We start from the raw sequence: 20015 nt of genomic DNA, 5'->3' as shown, positions 1-20015 counted from the left end.
CCGGGTTACCGCGAGATGACTTCCATGCTAGATTTTGGCGCGGGGTCCTTGAATGTGTGAGAGCATATAGAAAGCTGCATAGCGTACAAACCAAACCTTTGTTTGCGGGAAGATGAACCGTGTGAACGCTGTATCATTGGAAATTGGGGAGGAGCAGTGTAAAACAGGGTTTGAGAACGCTCGACACCCAATAGGGTTGGCGTAGGGTTTATATTTATAGTGTACAATATGTACAATGTTACAGATACAATACACAGAAGCTATACGTATAAATACAGTCTAACACCCTCCCTCAATCTTAACTCTGTTATCTAACATCTAACAAGTTAAGATTGCGCCTACAGCCTTGAAACAAAGGCAAGGACAGTGGCTTTGTGAAGATGTCAGCAAGTTGATCCTTGGAGGAGATAAACCTGATCTGAAGAAGCTTTCGTGCAACACGTTCCCTTACAAAGTGATAGTCAACTTCGATGTGCTTTGTCCGGGCATGGAACACAGGATTAGATGACAGATACGTTGCCCCAATGTTGTCACACCAAAGAACAGGAGGTCGAGCTTGCGGAATGCGCAATTCTCGTAACAAAGACTGCACCCAGATAAGTTCAGCAGTGGCATTGTCCACAGCTTTATACTCAGCTTCAGTACTGCTCCGAGACACTGTAGCTTGCTTGCGAGCACTCCAGGCGATCAAGTTTGGACCAAAGAACACTGCATACCCCCCCGTAGATCGCCGATCATCAGGACTACCAGCCCAGTCCGCATCAGAGCATGCAGAAAGTAAGGCTGATGGAGCAGAACGAAGACGAAGTCCATAAGACGACGTGTGACGTATATAGCGCAGAATGCGCTTCACGGCAGTCCAATGAGGATCTCTGGGTGAGTGAAGATACTGATAGACGCGGTTGACCGTATAAGAGATATCAGGCCTGGTAATAGTGAGATATTGAAGACCACCAACAACACTGCGATACTCCGTCGCATCCTCAGAAGAGAGTAGCACGCCATCAACAGTCGTGAGCACGTCCGAGGTGGACATAGGAGTCGAGGCACCCTTGCGATCAAGCATGCCAGCACGGCGAAGTAAGTCCTGAGAATACTTCCTCTGAGTAAGAGACAAACCAGTATCATCATGAGTAACTTCAAGACCGAGAAAGTAATGAAGTTTTCTCAAGTCCTTCACATCAAAAGTAGCACCAAGAGAAGCAACAAGGCGGTCAGTAGCAGCAGCAGAAGAGCTGACCAGGATGATATCATCCACATATACCAAGAGATACATAGTAACTTCTGGACGCTGGAGCAGAAATAGTGACATGTCTGCTGTAGAGGGAACAAAACCATGAGCACGAAGAGCAGCTCCAAGCCGTGCATGCCAGGCACGAGGAGCCTGCTTGAGACCATACAAGGCCTTCACCAAGCGACACAGATGATCAGGACGAGATGGATCAGCAAATCCAGGCGGCTGACGCATATATACCTCCTCATCAAGAACACCATGGAGGAAAGCATTTTGAACATCCAACTGGCGAAGAGACCAACCACGGGTAACAACCACCGAAAGCATGATGCGAATGGTAGTTGGTTTGACAACAGGGCTGAAGGTATCCTCATAGTCAATACCATAGCGTTGTTTGAACCCCTTCGCAACCAGACGAGCCTTGTAGCGCTCAATAGTCCCGTCAGCATGTCTCTTTACCTTGAACACCCATTTGCAATCAATGACATTGACACCTGGCCTTGATGGAACTAAGGACCATGTGTTATTCTTGAGAAGAGCCTGATACTCAAGCTCCATGGCCTGCCGCCAATGTGGAATCTGCATGGCTGCAGAGTAGTGACGAGGCTCAGCAGTAGGATCAGCAACTGCCTGAGACAGGCACGCAGCAAGCCAAGCAACAGTCCCATCAGTGCGCTCCTTGGGACGAGAGATGCTTCTCCTACTGCGCGTGTGAGGTCGAGAAATCACAGGCGCAGCCGCAGGTGAAGTAGACGCCGGCACCGTGGTCACAGGGGACGAGGTAACCGGCGACAACGTCGCAGGTGATGGAGGAGCAGGCGACGTGGCCACTGGGGATGGCGGCCCATCCGGCGTGGGCGACGGTGAGCGGGGCGGCGGCCCAGCTGGTGGAACAGGCGGCGAGCCAGGAGGCGTCGCCTGGGGCGGCCCAGCCGGAGAGGCGAGCGGCATGACGGGAGGCGTCGCCTGGGGCGATGGCCCAGGGGTGGGCGACGCGGGGCGCGACCCAGCTGCGGCAGACAGCGGACCAGGCGCGGTCACAGGCACGGGCAGCGGTACAGCGACCGAGGGGGCTGCATGCACCATGCAGCGCCCCCCGTGATCGACGTGAACAGTGACAACGGGAGGAGCCGAAGAAGAATCCTCGAGCACCTCAAGTCGAGCACCTCGTCCAACACCTGCACCATGGTTAGGAAGCAAAACAGGAGGATACGCAACATCATCAAATTGACCAGGCAAAGTAGGAGAAGACACCAAGGGCTGTGGAGTGGAAACAGGTGGAACTGGAGGCGCAAAGGGAAACATGTTTTCGTCAAAGACAACATCACGAGAGATATAGACACGGTTAGATGGAACGTGGAGACACTTGTACCCTTTATGCATGGAACTGTAGCCTAGGAAAACACACTGTTTGGACCGGAACTCCAGTTTGCGACTGTTGTAGGGGCGTAGGTGTGGCCAACACGCACAGCCAAACACTTTGAGAAAGGTATAGTCTAGAGGTTCATGAAACAAAAGCTCAACAGGTGTATTAAGGAGATGGGTAGGGAGCCTGTTGATGAGGAAACAAGCTGTAGTAAATGCGTCACTCCAAAAGCGAAAAGGAACAGATGCATGCGCAAGAAGGGTTATGCCAGTTTCAACTATGTGACGGTGTTTACGTTTAGCAACGCCATTCTGTTGGTGAGTATGTGGACAGGCTACACGGTGTGCAATACCATGCTTCTGAAAGAAAGAACTAAGATTACGATACTCACCCCCCAGTCAGACTGAACATGAACAATCCTTTCTTTGAGGAGCCTCTCTACATGACTTTGAAATTGCAAGAATACATCAAACACATCAGACTTTCATTTAAGAAGATAAATCCATGTAAAGCGACTATAAGCATCAATAAAGCTAACATAATAGTTATGACCACTGACTGAAGTTTGGGCATGACCCCATACATCTGAATAAATAAGCTCAAGAGAAGTTTTGGCTACATAATTTGACACTTAAAAGGGTAACTGATGACTCTTGCCTTGCTGACAGGCATCACAAACTGCAGGTTCCTTATTACTAGACACAAATGGGAGATCATGACGACGAAGCACATGACGAACGATGGGTGTGGCAGGATGACCAAGGCGAGAGTGCCAATGCGATGACGAGGCTCGCACATCACTGAGAACATGAGGGGCGGCAGGCACATCAAGGGAGTAAAGACCATGGCGACTCCAACCTCTAAGAAGAACGTCCCGCGTGACTCGGTCCTTGACAAAAAAATGAAAGGGGTGAAACTCAACATCATTATCAAGGGTGAGCTTTTTAACAGACAGTAAATTGCGAGTGACCGAGGGAACACGCAGAACATTGCGAAGATGAATAGACTTGGAGGTACGAGTAAGAAGGGATGCCTGGCCAACATGGGAGATGTGCATACCTGTCCCATCAGCAGTGCGAACCTGGTCTTGACCGGTGTAGGACTCCCGCGAGTGAAGGTGAGAGAGATCATGCGTCAGATGATCCGTAGCACCAGTGTCCATGTACCAAGTGGGATCAACAGGGTAAGACGAAGTAGACCCCTGTGTCGCGAGAGCCGCTTGCTTCTCATTGCCACGACCATCATTACTAATACCGAGCAATTCTTGCTTGAAGCGCCGATGACAACGCGAAGCAAGGTGGCCCTCAATGCCACAGAGCTGGCAGGGAACCTTGGCACCACAGGCCGGGCATTGCCAGGCACGGCCACGGCCACCCGTGTTGGTGTTGGGGCGGGGCGGGGTGGCCTGCTGGCGTGGCTGCTGCGGTGGCCCGCCTGGTGGACGTGGCTGCTGCGGACCACGACCGCCACCACGGTAGGCCGCATTGGCCGAACCATCTGAGGTGCCATCAGGACGCAGTTTGAGACGGTGTTGCTCAGAGTTGAGGAGGCGAGCATAGAGCTCGCGAGGCGGGAGATGGGTGTCCCGCCCATTGATGTTCTCCACAAGAGCTTCATAGTCTTCGTCAAGGCCGTTGAGGAGGAAAGAGGTAAATTCCTCATCATGGAGAGGCTGCCCAATGGAGGAAAGAATGTCTGCCATCTCCTTCACCTTGTTGTAATAGGTGGACATGGAGGAATCCAGCTTCTTGATTTCACCAAGCTTAGTGCGGATCGCCATAGACCGAGCCATTGAATGCGAGGAGAAGCTGGAGTCCAGGGTTCCCCAAGCATCGCGCGAGGACGTAGCAAACACAACCATGCCCGCCACCGAGGGAGTGAGCGAGGACTGCATGGCTCCAAGGATGGCTTGATCCTGAGCGACCCAAAGACGATGCGCAGGGTTATGGACAACCATCGGAGCACCATCAGTTGAGGTGACATGAAGAACAGCCGGGGGACACGGCAACGTGCCATCAATAAATCCTTCCAAGAAATGGCTGCGGAGAAGAGGCAGCACTTGGGCGCGCCACAGAAGATAATTGTCGGCATTGAGCTTGACCGTCAGGAGGTCAGCAAAGTGGAACGGCGCAGTCAAGGCACTAGGGCCAGCGTCGGGCACAGCTGCAGGAGCCGTGTCAACCGCTGGTGGAGGCGGCGGCGGCGAGTGCGGCCCATAGGATAAGGGCGGCATGTCGTAAAACAGCGGCTGGCCATAGAGACCAGCACCATATGGAACAACAGGCGCTGACGCGATCGGCGGCGGCGGTGCGGCAGCACTGAGAGCACCAGGAGCACCATATAGCGCCGACGGCAGAGGAGGGGTCGGGGCAGACGCAGCCGGGACGGGTGTGTGGAGGACGGCGGTAACCGCCGCAGATGGCATCGCCGCGGGAGGCATCGCCGCGGAGACCGTGGACGGTGCAAGTGGAGACACCACGGCGGCGAAGGGCCACCCAGCGCCATCGTAGAAGATCGATCCCGCCGACCGCGTGGAGATCGGCGGCGGGACAAGAGGTGGTGGAGCAGTCCCGGCGAGAAGAGCCGCGAGGAACGGCGAGACCGTCGTGGTGGTCGTGGAAGACGCCATCGCGGAGGAAGTCGACGTGCTCGAGGCAACGGAGACCGAGGTGGCGGCGGCGGCCGACGTGGTGGAGGCAGCAGAAGACATAGGATCGGTTAGGTTTGATACCATGTAAAACAGGGTTTGGGAACGCTCGACACCCAATAGGGTTGGCGTAGGGTTTATATTTATACTGTACAATATGTACAATGTTACAGATACAATACACAAAAGCTATACATATAAATACAGTCTAACAAGCAGCAAACATTTCTTGATTTGCAAGCATCACCGGTCACATTCGAGCGAGGCAGTCCCCAAGCTTTATCTCACCTATCATCTCATGTTTTCTATTGAAATCCAAAGTTTTTATGTATATTAGAAAAATAAAGCTGGAAGAAGTACCAAATTGAATACACGTACGAGCTTCATACTGAGTAAACCTTGACAGGAATTTGCTAGACAGGAAAATAAACCAACTAGACAGGCTCCAGCTAATCAGATGCATGAAAAATTATGGTACAAGATGGAAACCAGCGCCAACATTCTCCAGCTATGTACCAAGCAATAAAATAAAGCAAACATCTGATGATACATTTCATGATAAGGGATGCACCCTAATTTCATTTAACAGAAACTAGTTAATTTCTACATTAGCAATAGCACAAAACAATCCAAATAAATCCTCCACATACCTCACCGTGCTCCTCCCCTATACTAAAACTCACTAGAACAAAAAAAAACCCTAAGATGAACCAACCAACCACGAAATGAAACCGTATTTGGCACCCATGTGGATCTAAAAAATCCTCCCCATGACAAGACATTTGATATCTAAAGCAAAATATTCGTCGGAATCTGATTCGTCGAACGTCGGCACGTCGTCCAGGCTGTTGATCTTGAACCCCGCCGCCTTCCTCTCCTGCCTCTCCCGGTTCTTCACGTTCTTGTTCTTGCGCCGCCGGATCTGCGCCTCCGTCTCATACGGACGCTTCTTCTTGGCCGGGGCAGCCACCGCCTTGCCGAATCGCGACGGGCCCCAAGAGGAGCTCAGATCCTATGGTGCGATCCACTTGGTGTCCTCAGACGCCGCCTCCTTCCCCTTCCCCTTCTCCGCCTGCCCCTTCTCCATGGACGACCGCGAGCGCGAGCGAGCACGATCGAGAGCGAGAGCGAAAGAGTGCTCTGCTGTTCGTGACCTAGCTAGGGTTTTTTCCCGATTTGGGGATTGCTTTGGATGGAAGTGGTTTGGACTGAAGAGGACAGGGGAAAATGAAATATATCCAGCGGCGGTTCGGCCGTGGCCGCGTGTACACTTAGGCGTATAATATATAGTGTTGCAGGTCATACGAGCTTCTACGCGGGCCTTACAAACCCACCCAAACCCGCACAATATTTCCGGATGACGATCCTACCCCTAGACCCAAACCGGTATCGCTGCATCCTGACCGTCCATGTGTTTTGACGACTTAGCGAGTTTGGGAGGGTGCGTACGGAAGCAAAAGCGTCTTTCGAGATTCTTCATCTGAGTAGCGTACGATGACCTGAAGGGCGGTCCGGTGGTGAAGATCTTTTTCGGCACGGGTCTTGTGCATCTCCTCTTAGAGCTCGCCTCAGAGTCGGAGATGCATGTCTCTACATGAGGAGTCGCCTGTTTGGCATATGCTTCGGCGAGGTCTCCATTGGTGGTTGTTTCTTCGGTGAAGTCAGAGTCGCTGCAATGTGATGACGATGACGCGGGTGGACAACCTCGACGGCGATCCTCTCTTTGGTGGTTGTTTCTTTGGTGAAGTAGGAGTCGCCGCAGGGTGATGAGGATAACACTGGTGAACAACCTCGACGGCGATCCTCTCTTCGGTGGTGTGTGTATCTTTTGTGGGTAGCCAGTGTGGTTGTGTGCCGGTTTCCGCTAATAAACTAGCCAACATTTGTACTTCTACTTTATTATTAAAAATGGTAAGTCTTTTGCCTCGTTTAAAAAAATCTGCTGTGTACCAACTTTTCAATCTTCATAGGCGATGGAGAAGGTATTTTCTTTCAACTAGACCCGTGAGTGAGTATGAACCCTCTACGTGTCGCTGGCCGTCGTGCCACCACAGCACTTTTGTCAAACTTGCTCACAAGTGGTTCTTTGTGGTAAATTTTTTTGCCAGCCAACAGAAGAACAATACGAGGAACGCCCCAGTTTGCGACGATACCAAACAGGAGGACAATGCAAGGACGGAGACCACAACAAACATACTCTTCTCAAGTCACGCCGCGTTGACTGACCTGCACTCCTAAATTTCCAAGTCGTCTCCTCGTCGCTTCTTTTTGTTCCGATGAGCACCCACCACTTGATAGACAAACTGCACAATCGAACACTCAGCTCACTTGACTGATCACACCATGGCCGCCACAGCAGGTTCATCGTCGTCTCCGTGCGCCAGCTTCGTCGAGGAAACCCTGCTCCTCCCCACGCGCAACGCCAGGCTGTTCGCGCCGGTCTTCGCGCTCGTCTTCGCCCACACCTTCGTCTTCCTCGCCGTCGCCGTCCTCCTCGCGCACCCTCTCGCCTCGGTCCAGCTCCACGACGGCCTCTCCTCGTGGCGCGACGCGACATACGCCTTGTCGACCGACAAGATCCGGCAGCACGGAGTGGTGCTGCTCATCCTCTACCTCGCCTACCTCGCCAGCAAGCTCGCCACGCAGGCCACCGTCTGCCTCGCCGCCTCCGCCACACTGCGCAGTTCCGGCGACAACCGACCGTCCTCGCTCGCCGGGCTCTTCCGCGACAAGGCTCCCCGCGGCCTCTTCACGGGCGCCGCCCTCGTCGCCGCGGTCGAGCTCGCCTCCACGGCTGTCCTGGCAACGTGCCTTGCGTCCTGGTGGAGCTACGGCGCCGCCCACTTGGACACTGGCCGCGTGGAGTCCTTCGTGCAAGGCGTCCTGCTCTTCCTCTTCCTGCTCGCTCTCCTCTTCCGGCTCTGCCTCGCCGCCGTCTTCCAGGTGGCCATCGCCGCGTCGGCGTCGCGGGAGGAAGGCTGCGACGGCGGCGGCGGTGCGAGCGCACTCCTCCGTGCGTGGCGTTTCATGACAACCACGGCGAGGAGGAAGGAAGCTGCTGTTCAGGTGCTCGTGGTGAGCGTCGTGCTGCCGGTCGCCACGTACCCGGTGTACGCGTTTGCTCTGTACTGCGCGCATGGCGAGTCCGTCTTCTTGCTGGGCGGCCTGCACGGGTTTGTTCTGCCGTCCGCCGGCGTGCAGCTCTACTCCACGGTGGCCGCCACGATGTTCTACCACCGGTGCGTCGAGCTTCATCCTGAGCCCGCCATTCCTCTGACGGTGAAGCTGGCCAAAATCTCTGAAACTCTGTCATCCCCTGAGCCTGCAGACAGATCTTAAATTGAATTGATGATGTATTGTGTGTTAAATCATGGCTTCGACAAACAATAAGTCAGGACTGATGAGTTTCCCGTAAAGTGGGACGCTATACTGAATGTTTTTTGCACGGACGATATACTGAATGCTGATATGCATTGTCGTTGTACTAATAATACTGTAATACAGTTATACAGGAGCTTGATTAGCAGACGTCGATGCAGCCAAGGTACTCGTTCTCGCAGCCATTGCCGCACGGCACGGTCCGCTGCCGCTGGCTCATCATCATCGTCCGCGGCAATGACACGCTGGTCGTCACGGCGGCGCACCCGGCCGACGCCTGGCACGCCAGCATCTCCCTGACGCAGCCGTGTACGCACTGGTCTGCCGCCTCGCCGCCGGCCTCGTCGTTGATCGCCACTGGCACCCGACTACAGCTCGCCGTCGACATCATAGTCAGGACGACCGCGGTGACGACGAAAAGCGTTGGCGACACTGCCATACGAGAAAAGAGCGCCATTCCGATTGATCGGGGCGTGATCAGCTCAATGTGAAATAAGCCTGCTTAAACGAATGGCACACGAGACTACGAGAGACGGAGAGAGTTAGGTCGTTGTTTGGACGAAATTATGCAGGGCCATTAGCAAGCTAACTACTTCAATGAGCATACAAGGAAGGATTCTCTGTATGGACTGTATGTCTGTATCACGACGGCCACCGGATTTTCAACGGTCAATTTTGCCGATCGCTCACGCAAACAAACCACCGTGCCGCACTGTCTTTTTTTTTTGAGGGAACGAAGGGTAACTTCTAGCCACCTTCTTTTGGGCTATCAACAGCCCACAGGAGAGACCGAAGAAATTATAAGGGCCATGGTAAATTATCTGATGGGCCTGTTGCACGTTTGCGCATTTGAGTTATTGTGTTGCACTCTTTTTTTAAAAAAAAATGTCCCTTTGCTTTTTATTGACTTCCCGCGATAGGCCCCTTAAGAAAGAAAGATCAAGTTTTTTTTGGACTCAGCTCTCGAAGATGTTCATACGGGTAGGATGTGCGTGTGTGCTGACGAGAGATAACCAGCAGAAAAATCTAGCCATCCGCCAGATGAAGTGGTCGATGGCGAACTCCCTGATCTTCTACCTAGATGCGATATGAAAATGGTTGATGATGAGGGATCTCGCTCGGATGACAAAATTTAGTTGTCGCAATCCCCACAGACGACGCCAATTGATGAGGGGTAACCTCGGCAATGCCCATGGATATGGACTTCGGGTTTCGGGAGAAGACAACGATGGAGATTCCTGGAGCGAGAGTAGGCACACGACGTACCCAGGTTCATATCCCATCGGTGAAGGATCGCTACATCCTACTATCAATCCAGTATATGATCATAGTTGTGTTACAAGGAGCTGCCAGAGGCGGAGTTGTGTTTGTCTAATCTAATATTGTGTTTATGTTGTCATATGTCTAAGGGGTGCACCTGTCTTGTTTTATATATGCAACTAGCCTAGGGTTACAAGAGTTATTCTATAGTCTTGTTTCTTGTACTCCAAGTCGATATGACGTGCGGGTCCAACTTGTCTAATCTTCGTGTTGGGGCAATTCCATAATGGGCCCAACCAGGTATAGTAATAATGGGTACCCGAAAGGGTATGCTCATGATATGTGCATTCACAGGGATAAGTGTATGTCCATATTTGTGAGTGTTTGTGTCTGTAGTCTGTACTGTGTTTTGAAGAAAAAACACTCCGTGGTAAATATAAGCTTATCTTTTGTTGAGAGAAAACACGATTTGAGGTGTTCTTCATTGAAATTTAAAAAAAAAATCGACCTCACCGAAGGAGAGATACTTAAAGTGGGAAACTAACTCCACTATGGGTCATGCGGGGTGTATGTCTACCCAACAGAAAGAGAGATACTTGAAAAGGGGGAAACTAACTCCACTCAATTGTGCAGGACGAACGTAGGACCAGAAGAAAAACCCTACCGTACATGAGGAGTCAGGGGAGGGTGGCGGGGGGGGGGAGCAAATGTAGCCTATATCTCCTAACTCGAGCGTTTTACCCTCATGGGGCGGGGGTGGGAATGGGGGTTAGTTGTACGTTTTAGGTCTTCTTTGCTAATAGTGTATTGTAGGAATTAGTGGGGATAATACTCTAAAGTATTTGGTAAAATCGTCGCCGTCACCCAATCCCTTCAAAACCCCATCCTCAATCCACTAGGTAGTGGTAGAGTATTAGGGATCGAGAAAAATACACCAAAGTTTGAAAAATGTGGATATTAAACTCGCTTATACTCTAGCACCAAACATGCATTTAGAATAAGTGGGGATTTAAAATTTGATGAACATTATCTCCAATAAACTCTAGTAACAAACAAGGCCGTAGGGGTGTTAGTTGTACTTTTAGCACACTTAAACAACCATGTATCCAACCGGTACATGCGAAGGAATCCACGAGGCGCCGGAAAGAAGCTACAAAACCCATCTAGGGTTCCGTCCTCCTCGCCGGCGATACCGCCGGTCCGCTCCACCTCCGGTGGCCTTGGGGCCTTGGAGGTGTGGCGGGGAGTTTCCGTTCTTAATTTAGTTTGCTTTTCAGTCTCTTTTTTGGGATGGTGAGGCGGCGGCTACATCCTGAAGTCCGAATAAGGCCTCCCCGCCCTATCCTCGCTCCGGTGGTGCATCTAGCGCTGACGGAGGGCGCGTGGAGTTGTGTGCCCGCCGGATCTCCTGGGATCCGGTAGGTTTTCGTGTTTATTGGTGTGGTTTTATGATAGTCTCTTCCGATCTACGGTTGTCATCATTGGCGATGGTTGCTGCTCTGGTACGTTGGGACCTTAGCACGATGACTTCTCGTCTGTCTACTACAACAAGCTCTACTACGACAAATTTTGCCTGACTCCAGCGATGGAGGGGCGAGGACAGCGGCGCGCCTTCGGCTCGTGCTAGTGTTTGTAGTCGTCGCTAGGTGGTCCGAGTACCAATTTGTAATTTTCTTTACTTTTTAGGTTATTTGTACTACTGTTGATGATTATTAATAGATTGGTGGATTCTCGCAAAAAAAAAAAGCAATCAACCTCCTTTCGAACAATAAAGCTGTTAAACAATTGAGTAGTTCACTGAGTCATGAGCTCTTGCAGCCAAAATATATTTTGTTCTCTTAACTCTAGCTGCCCTAAACAGCTAGTATATATACATTGCAGTTTGACAAAAAAAAAATCACAAATTGTGCCTCTAAAAGGCAAAATAAAACTCAGTTTGTTTCCCGCGCATTCATCATTTTTTTGTAGATCTAAAACATATTTTGAGGCACATTAATACATATACATACTAGATGTATATAAGGTGACAGGTTATTCTAATATCCTCCATATTTTTTTTAACAATGAAATGGAGATTTAGAAGAAAAAATCAACCTATGTCAACTATTGTGCCCCGTGCCCATTAGTTTCAACAAGCCCATCGCTTGAATAGTTTACAGGAAAGATCAGAGGCGAGTTGGAAAGATCAACAGATCAAGTATGTCACAAATTTTGGACAATCGTTGAGCAGCTAGCCCATCGCTGACCCACACCCCACTCTGTTCCCTTCAGAACGCTGCGATCGAAACGGTTATCTTGGCTGCTGATCTATTAAGCTCGTGTCTCAATGACATGTCGATCCATCTTCACTCACCGAACAAGAATCTTTCTGTGTTGAGAACCAACCTGAGGTTGGGTGGTTAGGAGGGTGGTTGTATCTCAGCTCACTGCAGTTCAAACCCGGCGTTTGACATCCGTGTGTCTCATAAAGGCGGAATATTCATTCGGTGGGAGCGACGTTCCCGTCGACAGCGAGGCGTCTGTGGTGACTTCGTCAATTTCAAGATCCAATCCGCCGGCTCAGTCTTCTGGAGGTGCTCATAGGGGTAGGGTGTGCGTGTGTGCGTTCATAGGGGTGAGTGTATGCGCGTGTATATGAGCGTCTGCGTTTGTACTGTGTTTCTCAAAAAAGAATCTTTCTGTGTTATACATGGATCGATCAGATGATCACATCGTTAATTTTTCCCAGAGGATTGAGCTTAACTAGCTAGTTTCGCCATCAATGGAATGGCAGCTGTTCCTTGATGGCTTGATGATGCTCCATGCAGTTGGTAGAACACCGTAGTGGCCACCGTGGAGTGGAACAGCGCGCCGGTGGACGGCAGGAGAAATCCAGGCACGAAGACCAGAGCCCATGCGGTACCACAGTACGCGGCAAACGCGTACACAGGGTAGATGGCGACCGGCAGGAGGCTCGCCACGAGCACCATCACGGCGGCCTCCTTCCTCCTCGCCCTCGCGGTCACGAGCCGCCACGACCGCCGGAAATGGGAGCCCCCGCCGCCACCTTCCTCTGCCGCCGACACGGCGATGGCCAGCGTGAAGACGGCGGCGAGGCAGAGGTGGGAGATGAGAGCGAGGAGGAAGAGTAGCAGCAGGCAGCCGGAGATGCAAGACTCCATGCCGCCGGTTTCCGTGTGGGTGGCGCTGTACATCCACCAAACCACGAGTGACGCCGTGAGAAGAACCGTGCACGCGAGTTCGAGGACGGCGACGAGCGCGGCGGTGACCAAGGCGCCCCGCATCATCCCCGTGGCCGCCTTGCCGCGGACGAGGTGGGCCAACGAGCACGGGCGTCCGCACGCAGTCGCGGAGGCCGCGAGCGCGACGGCGACCTGCGTGGCCAGCTTGCTGGCGAGGTAGGCGAGGTAGAACAGGAGCAGCTTCTCCGCGGGCACCCAGAAGGCCCAGAACCCGTCGCTTTCTACCGCGTAGCGGACGTGGAGATCGTTATTGATCAGCAACTTCACCTGGAGAAGGACGGAGGCGGCGATAGGGTGGACGAAGACGACGGCGCCGGCGACGGAGACGAAGGTGTGTGCGAAGACGAGAGCGAAGAGCGACGCGAAGAGGCTCCCATTTCGCGTGGGAAGGATCAAGGATTCCGCGACGAAGCTGAGACAGGATGAGGAACCTGCGGTGCTTGCTACTGCGGCGGCCATGGTGGAAGTGGAACTGATGAATTTGCCGTGCTCGACCGGTGAGGGATCAGGAGAGATACTGGCCGGAGTTTGGCCGTTGACGTTACGTGTCCGTAGCCACTAGCTTGTAAGTGGATGGATTTGCATGGTGGTGCGCTGGCTCATGGCTCTGACTAGTCGTTTGAAGAAAATTCTTTGAAGACGACTTGGAAATTTAGGAGTCGTCGGTCATTCAGTCCACCGTGATATGTTCCGTTGGATTTGTTAGCACTATGGTTGGTTGTCCTGCATTAGTCGGCTAGAGCTCAGTCAACTAAGATCTAATAAATCTCAGTCGCTGACATGAGTAGTTTATTAGGGCGTCATGTATTGCTTGCTTAGTCTTTGCTGATGTAAGTAGCCGCACTGTCTAGCCAGGAATTGCTTGCATGCGGTCGCGCTGAGGAGCTGCCTAGCACGAAGACATTTAAAACGACATTTTGGCGTATGCAATACGTAATATGATATGTTGGCGTCAATATACAGAGAGAAAACTAACAGATCTCCATACATACTTGTATTTTTCACTAGAAAAAAGTTGCGACCAACATTAGCAAAATCTTATTTGCAACAGACGTGCAACTCGAAAAATCTAAGTTGCAACCCCACGTAATTGTAAATATATTAGGACATGTACAATGGTAGAGAAGGCATGCCTTCCCTTACCCCACCACATCAGTTAGAGAAGATATTAGATTAAGTCATACAATGCATATTCTCTTACAACCATATCTAGCAATTAATATTAATAATTAAATTTTGGTAGGAAATTTGTTGCTAAGGGAAAACATGTGTGATACAATGGAGAAAATAGTCTTCCCGTATTTCTAAGAGATGATCTCTTAGCTAAGGGAAGACAACCTTCTCTCTCTTCATTCTCTCTCCTCCAACTAAGCAAAAAAATCTGACGTGACATCGCTAAGAAAAGGCTGACATCACCGCATTGTACGTGCCCTAAGTTGCAACACATGTGCAACTGGAAAAATCTCACTTGCAACCCACATGAAACTGAAAAACGCTCATTTCCAACCCACGCGGAACTAGAAAATTCTCACTTGCAATCCATGTAGAACTGCAAAAAATCCATTGTACCCCACGGTAACTGAAAAAATCTCAGTTACACCCACTTGCAACTAGAAAAAATATCAGTTGCAACTCATATGCAACCTAAAAAGTTTCAGCTGCAACTCATGTGTGCAACCATAAAATTCTCTATTGAAGCCCATGTGCAACCAAAAAAATACCAGTTGCAACCCACGTGGAAGTGAAAAACTCTCGGTTGCAACTGGTTTGCACCTATAAAAATCTAGATTGCACTCCATGTGCAACTATAAAAATCTCGGTAGCAAGTTGAGCATAACTAAAAAATCTTAGTTGCAACCTAGGAGTATGAAGATAAAATTCAGTTGCAACCATATGCAACCGGAAAAATGTCAGTTAGAACCCACGTGTAACCAAAAAAATCTCAGTTGCAACCTATGTGCAACTGAAAAAATCTCGATTGCAAACAATGTGTAGCTACAAATATATTAATTAATATTTTATCAACTGGCAAAATAAAAATTCAAAAGGGACAAGAAAAATAAAATGTGCTTCTTGTGAGTCATTCTGTTAGAAGATGTGCCTGCGGGACATGCTAGTCACTGGATTGCTGTAAAAAAACAGAAGTGCGTGCCTACTAGCGGATGTGTATGTCGGGCAACACGGACAGAAACACAAGTAACAGCCACAACGTCCCGAGTAAAACACACCTCACGAGGTACTCCACAGCCCCTGACGTGAGCAAAGAGAAAAAGAAAAAAACATAGATGTTGAAGCATTCTATCTTACGGTTCGGGGCTAAGATTTAGATGAGCTCGGGCAACTTAGAACTAACAAATCCAAATCCTACTTTTTATTCTGCTAAGTCTTCAGTCGACTGAGAATTCAAATTACCAACTGATTTGGAAAAGTGTACAAGTTTAGTAAAAGGAGTAACATATATGTTATTGGATTTGCACTTTTCTTGATTGACTTAAACCCAGAAAAACTTAGTCAACCAAGGCATAAATGAATAGTTTCTCCCTTTATATTTGTGTCCGGTGCTCTAATAATTATCATCAGATATGTAAACAACCAATTAATGAAATGTTACATATCAAAGTAGTACTCGCTCCATTACCAATTTATTAGGGTATTACGCATTTCCAAAAAAAATTAAATATTAATTTAGTCAACAAAACATAAAATATGTAGCGTAAAAAATTATATCATTTGAAACTTCTTTTGATTATGAATCCAATGATATTATTTTTTAGACATATATGTTATAGTTTCTTAACCAAATTAATGGTTAAAGTTTTTTTAAAGTTAATAATGTCCTAATAAATCGGCACGCAGGAGTCCTCGTGCATGAGTTGGTGAGCCCTCATCGCGGAATTGGTAGGATGACTTTGAGGCCCAATTACAACCTCAAATGGGAAAGGTGAAATGAATGTGGGGAGCTCCCATACACCGACTGGGTCGGTGCATACGCCATGCCGCACACCCCCGACCCGGCGGTGTATAATGGGCCAGGGCCCATCAGGTGAGATTTTCTTTTTCTTATTCTGTTTTTCCTCTTTTCTATTTATATTTTCGTTTGTTAAAAACTAAACTATTGTTTTATCTGAAAGTTTATTTTTTTATTTTTAAAAAATTCAAATTATTTACAAAAAAATATTTTTTAAAAAACAAAATATTTTCAAAATTTGAACATTTTTTCAAATTTTAGTTTTCTGATTTGAATATTTTCCAAAAACGAGCAAATTTAAAAGTTGAACAATTTTCAAATATGAACATTTTTTGAATATGGACAATTTATTAATTTGAACATTTTCAAATTTAAACACTTTTCAAATTGAACGTTTTTCAAATTTAAACAATTTCAAATTTAAACTTTTTCGATTTTAAACAAAAAGAAAATGAAACAGAAAAAGGAAACACGAAAACAACACAAAGAGAAAAGAAAAAAAAAGTAACAAAAAACAAAAACATAAAAGGAAAAAATGGGCCGGCTGTGCGGTATCTGTTTTGCCCGAATGTGTGGGTTACTTATAGTTGCCTGCTGGGCTGGTAACCAGGCTAAGCCCAATATCTGCTTACACAGGCTTAAGAAACTCTGGCCGTCCCCGGGCCGAGCGAGCAACCCTCCCAAAAATAATGCCATCAGCAGTCGGCACCGCTCCCAACGCTGATAACCCGATGAAAGGGGCAGTATGGTAAATTTCCTTGAGAAAATATCAGGTCACACTTTGCTTGAGATGGGAGTGAGTGAGGGACAGAGGTGGTCGGCGCATGGTGCGTGTCAGGACGGGCTGGTGGCCTGGCCGGCGAGATCCGGTCATCCGGGCGTGAGATCCAAGGCACACACCACCTTGGGAACCGAACCAACCAAAACAAACCAAAGCTGCCGGGGCTCCCGTCAATTCCGCAACCGTGCCATCACCGTGTCGGTTGTTTGAACGTGCAGCGCCGCACAAAAATAATCAATACCCCTCCCTAGCACCACAACCTCCTCACGGGATCGTACTCCTACTATTTTGATGAACACAACTCCAGCAATCTCTCCGCACACGCAGATCGTCCTGTGCAGTGTCGCGCCATCAGAAAAATATGTATGCGTCGTGGGTTGTGGTGGTGATAATTGAGCAGGAAAACATCGTATAAACCAAGGAGCGAACCACGTATCATGCCGTTAGGAACACGCAGAGTCAACTGGTATCATATGGCCATGTTATGAGGTTGTTAACATCAAACAGGAGACGTCGTACATCCATGATGGGGATCTGATGCCCCCCGGCCTCTTTCGCACAAAAGAGATAATCGGGCCAAAGAACAATCGGGAGACACAAGCACAACTTGTGTTTGTGCTGCGCCGCGGCACCATGCGCGTGAAGGGTAAGGGCATCTTGAGCCCACCTTTTTTTTAATATAAATGTGTTCATATTAATTTGTTTAGGTCGATTCGTGAATAGAAAAAATGAAAAGTGTTCTTTTCAGTTTATTGGATAGGAGGTAAACCCAATGGCAACGTTTTTTTTTCTTTAATAACATTTCATATGTAATCATAATTTTACATGGGGTGAAAGCAAAAAAAATGACATAATTAACAAGTAAGCTAAACACCTCGCTTAAGCCGACCTTTTTTTCAATATAAATGTGTCACTATTAATTTGTTTGGACCCGTTCGCAAACAGAAATAAAAAGACACTGTTCTTTTCGGTTTATTGGACCGGAGGCAAACCTAGGGGCAACTTTTTTTTTTTGAATAACATTCCATATGTAATCAAAAATTTACATAGGGTGAAAGCAAAAAAATGACATAATTAACAAGTAAGCTAAAGCCCTCGCTAAAACTAGGGTTGCACTAGCGTCTTCTTCGAGTCCTTGTCATCTTCATTGATCTTGATGACCCAACAGTGGTGACCACGAACATGGTTGCACGGGCGCGGGTGGCCATTACATCAAAAGCTCTAACGCAAGAGGTTCAGGCACATGTGCTGGTGCAAGTGCAGGGGCCTGCCACCTAGCCCACACAAGGCCTGCCTCGGGAGAAGGCCACGACAACCATGGTGATATCTCGTCCACCAGGCGTGTTGTAGTCACCGACGGCGTGGCAGGCTGCCCTGCGCCGTCGTGGACTTCCATAGGGTGACAATGAAGAAGTTTCACCTGCCTAGCTATCCGACACCTCAATCTCCGACTCCTAGATGATGAGCTTGAGTGCCTCTTAATCATGCAGCTCCGCTGGCTACAAGAAACCTCCTCCTCCTGCTTGACGGCCGCTATCTCCTGGCCGTACTTGAGGAGGAGCCAAGTGGTCAAGCTACTGATACCAGCGATGTAGAAGACGAGCGAGCATTAGGTCGTTGCCATGTGGGAAGAGGACATCATCTCTCTCCCGGGTTGCTCCCTCCCTGGCGGCTCCGGAGACGCCCTCCCATCTCTAACCTCCCCCCCCCCCCAGCCACCTCCAGTCCCGCCTGATACGTCTCCGACGTATCGATAATTTCTTATGTTCTATGCCATATTATTGATGATACCTACATGTTTTATGCACACTTTATGTCATATTCGTGCATTTTCTGGAACTAACCTATTAACAAGATGCCGAAGTGCCAGTTCATCGTTTTCTCGCTGTTTTTGGTTTCGAAATCCTAGTAACGAAATATTCTCGGAATTGGACGAAACGAAGACCCGGGGCCCTATTTTTCCACGGAGCTTCCGGAAGACCGAAGAACACACGAAGTGGGGCCACGAGGTGGCCGAGGCTATAGGGCGGCACGGCCCAAGCCACGGCCGCGCCGACCTATAGCGTGGGCCCCTCGTGACGCCCCTTGACCTGCCCTTCCGCCTACTTAAAGCCTCCGTCGCGAAACCCCCGATGCGAAAAAACCACGATACGGAAAACCTTGCTGAGACGCCGTCGCCGCCGATCCCATCTCGGGGATTACCGGAGATCTCCTCCGGCACCTGCCGGAGAGGGGATTCATCTCCCGGAGGACTCTACACCGCCATGGTCGCCTCCGGAGTGATGAGTGAGTAGTTCACCTCGGACTATGGGTCCATAGCGGTAGCTAGATGGTTGTCTTCTCCTCATTGTGCTTCATTGTTGGATCTTGTGAGCTGCCTAACATGATCAAGATCATCTATCCGTAATTCTATATGTTGTGTTTGTCGGGATCCGATGGATAGAGAATACCATGTCATGTTAATTATCAAGTTATTATACATGTGTTGTTTATGATCTTGCATGCTCTCCGTTTCTAGTAGAGGCTACGGCCAAGTTTTTACTTTTAACTCCAAGAGGGAGTACTTATGCTCGATAGTGGGTTCATGCCGCATTGACACTAGGACGATGATGAGAAAGTTCTAAGGTTGTGTTGTCGTTGTTGCCACTAGGGATAAAACATTGGCGCTATGTCCGAGGATGTAGTTGTTGATTACATTACGCACCATACTTAATGCAATTGTCCGTTGTTTAGCAACTTAATACTCGGAGGGTGTTCGGATGATAACTTGAAGGTGGACTTTTTAGGCATAGATGCGGTTGGATGGCGGTCTATGTACTTTGTCGTAATGCCCAATTAAATCTCACTATACTTATCATGTCATGTATGTGCATTGTTATGCCCTCTCTATTTGTCAATTGCCCGATCGTAATTTGTTCACCCAACATGCTTTTATCTTATGGGAGAGACACCTCTAGTGAAGCTGTGGATCCCGGTCCATTCTTTTAATACTGAAATACAAATCTGTTGCAATACTTGTTTTTACTATTTTCTCTCGCAAACAATCATCTTCCACACAATACGGTTAATCCTTTGTTACAGCAAGCCGGTGAGATTGACAACCTCACTCGTTTCGTTGGGGCAAAGTACTTTGGTTGTG

The 20015-nt window shown here is 49.1% G+C and overlaps 2 protein-coding genes across 2 annotated transcripts; one reads left to right on the top strand and one right to left on the bottom strand.

Moving 5' to 3' along the window:
* The first annotated feature begins 7565 nt into the window (after nt 1-7565).
* On the top strand, nt 7566-8691 carry LOC124668666. Its single transcript, XM_047205766.1, has one exon. The coding sequence runs from the start codon at nt 7591-7593 to the stop codon at nt 8584-8586; it is 996 nt and encodes a 331-aa protein (XP_047061722.1). The 5' UTR covers nt 7566-7590; the 3' UTR covers nt 8587-8691.
* A 3336-nt stretch (nt 8692-12027) lies between these two features.
* On the bottom strand, nt 12028-13586 carry LOC124662463. The gene is made up of 2 exons (XM_047200298.1): nt 12560-13586; nt 12028-12249 (listed from the first exon to the last, which is right to left on the bottom strand). Exon 1 carries the CDS (start codon nt 13584-13586, stop codon nt 12624-12626), a length of 963 nt encoding a protein of 320 aa, XP_047056254.1. The 3' UTR covers nt 12028-12249; nt 12560-12623.
* Between the last annotated feature and the right edge of the window lie 6429 nt (nt 13587-20015).

The sequence above is a fragment of the Lolium rigidum genome, chromosome 6 (genome assembly GCF_022539505.1).
Source record: "Lolium rigidum isolate FL_2022 chromosome 6, APGP_CSIRO_Lrig_0.1, whole genome shotgun sequence".
Lineage (NCBI taxonomy): Eukaryota > Viridiplantae > Streptophyta > Magnoliopsida > Poales > Poaceae > Lolium > Lolium rigidum.
The sequence above is the reverse complement of the archived record's forward strand: the minus strand, read 5'-3'. Positions and strand labels throughout refer to the sequence as shown.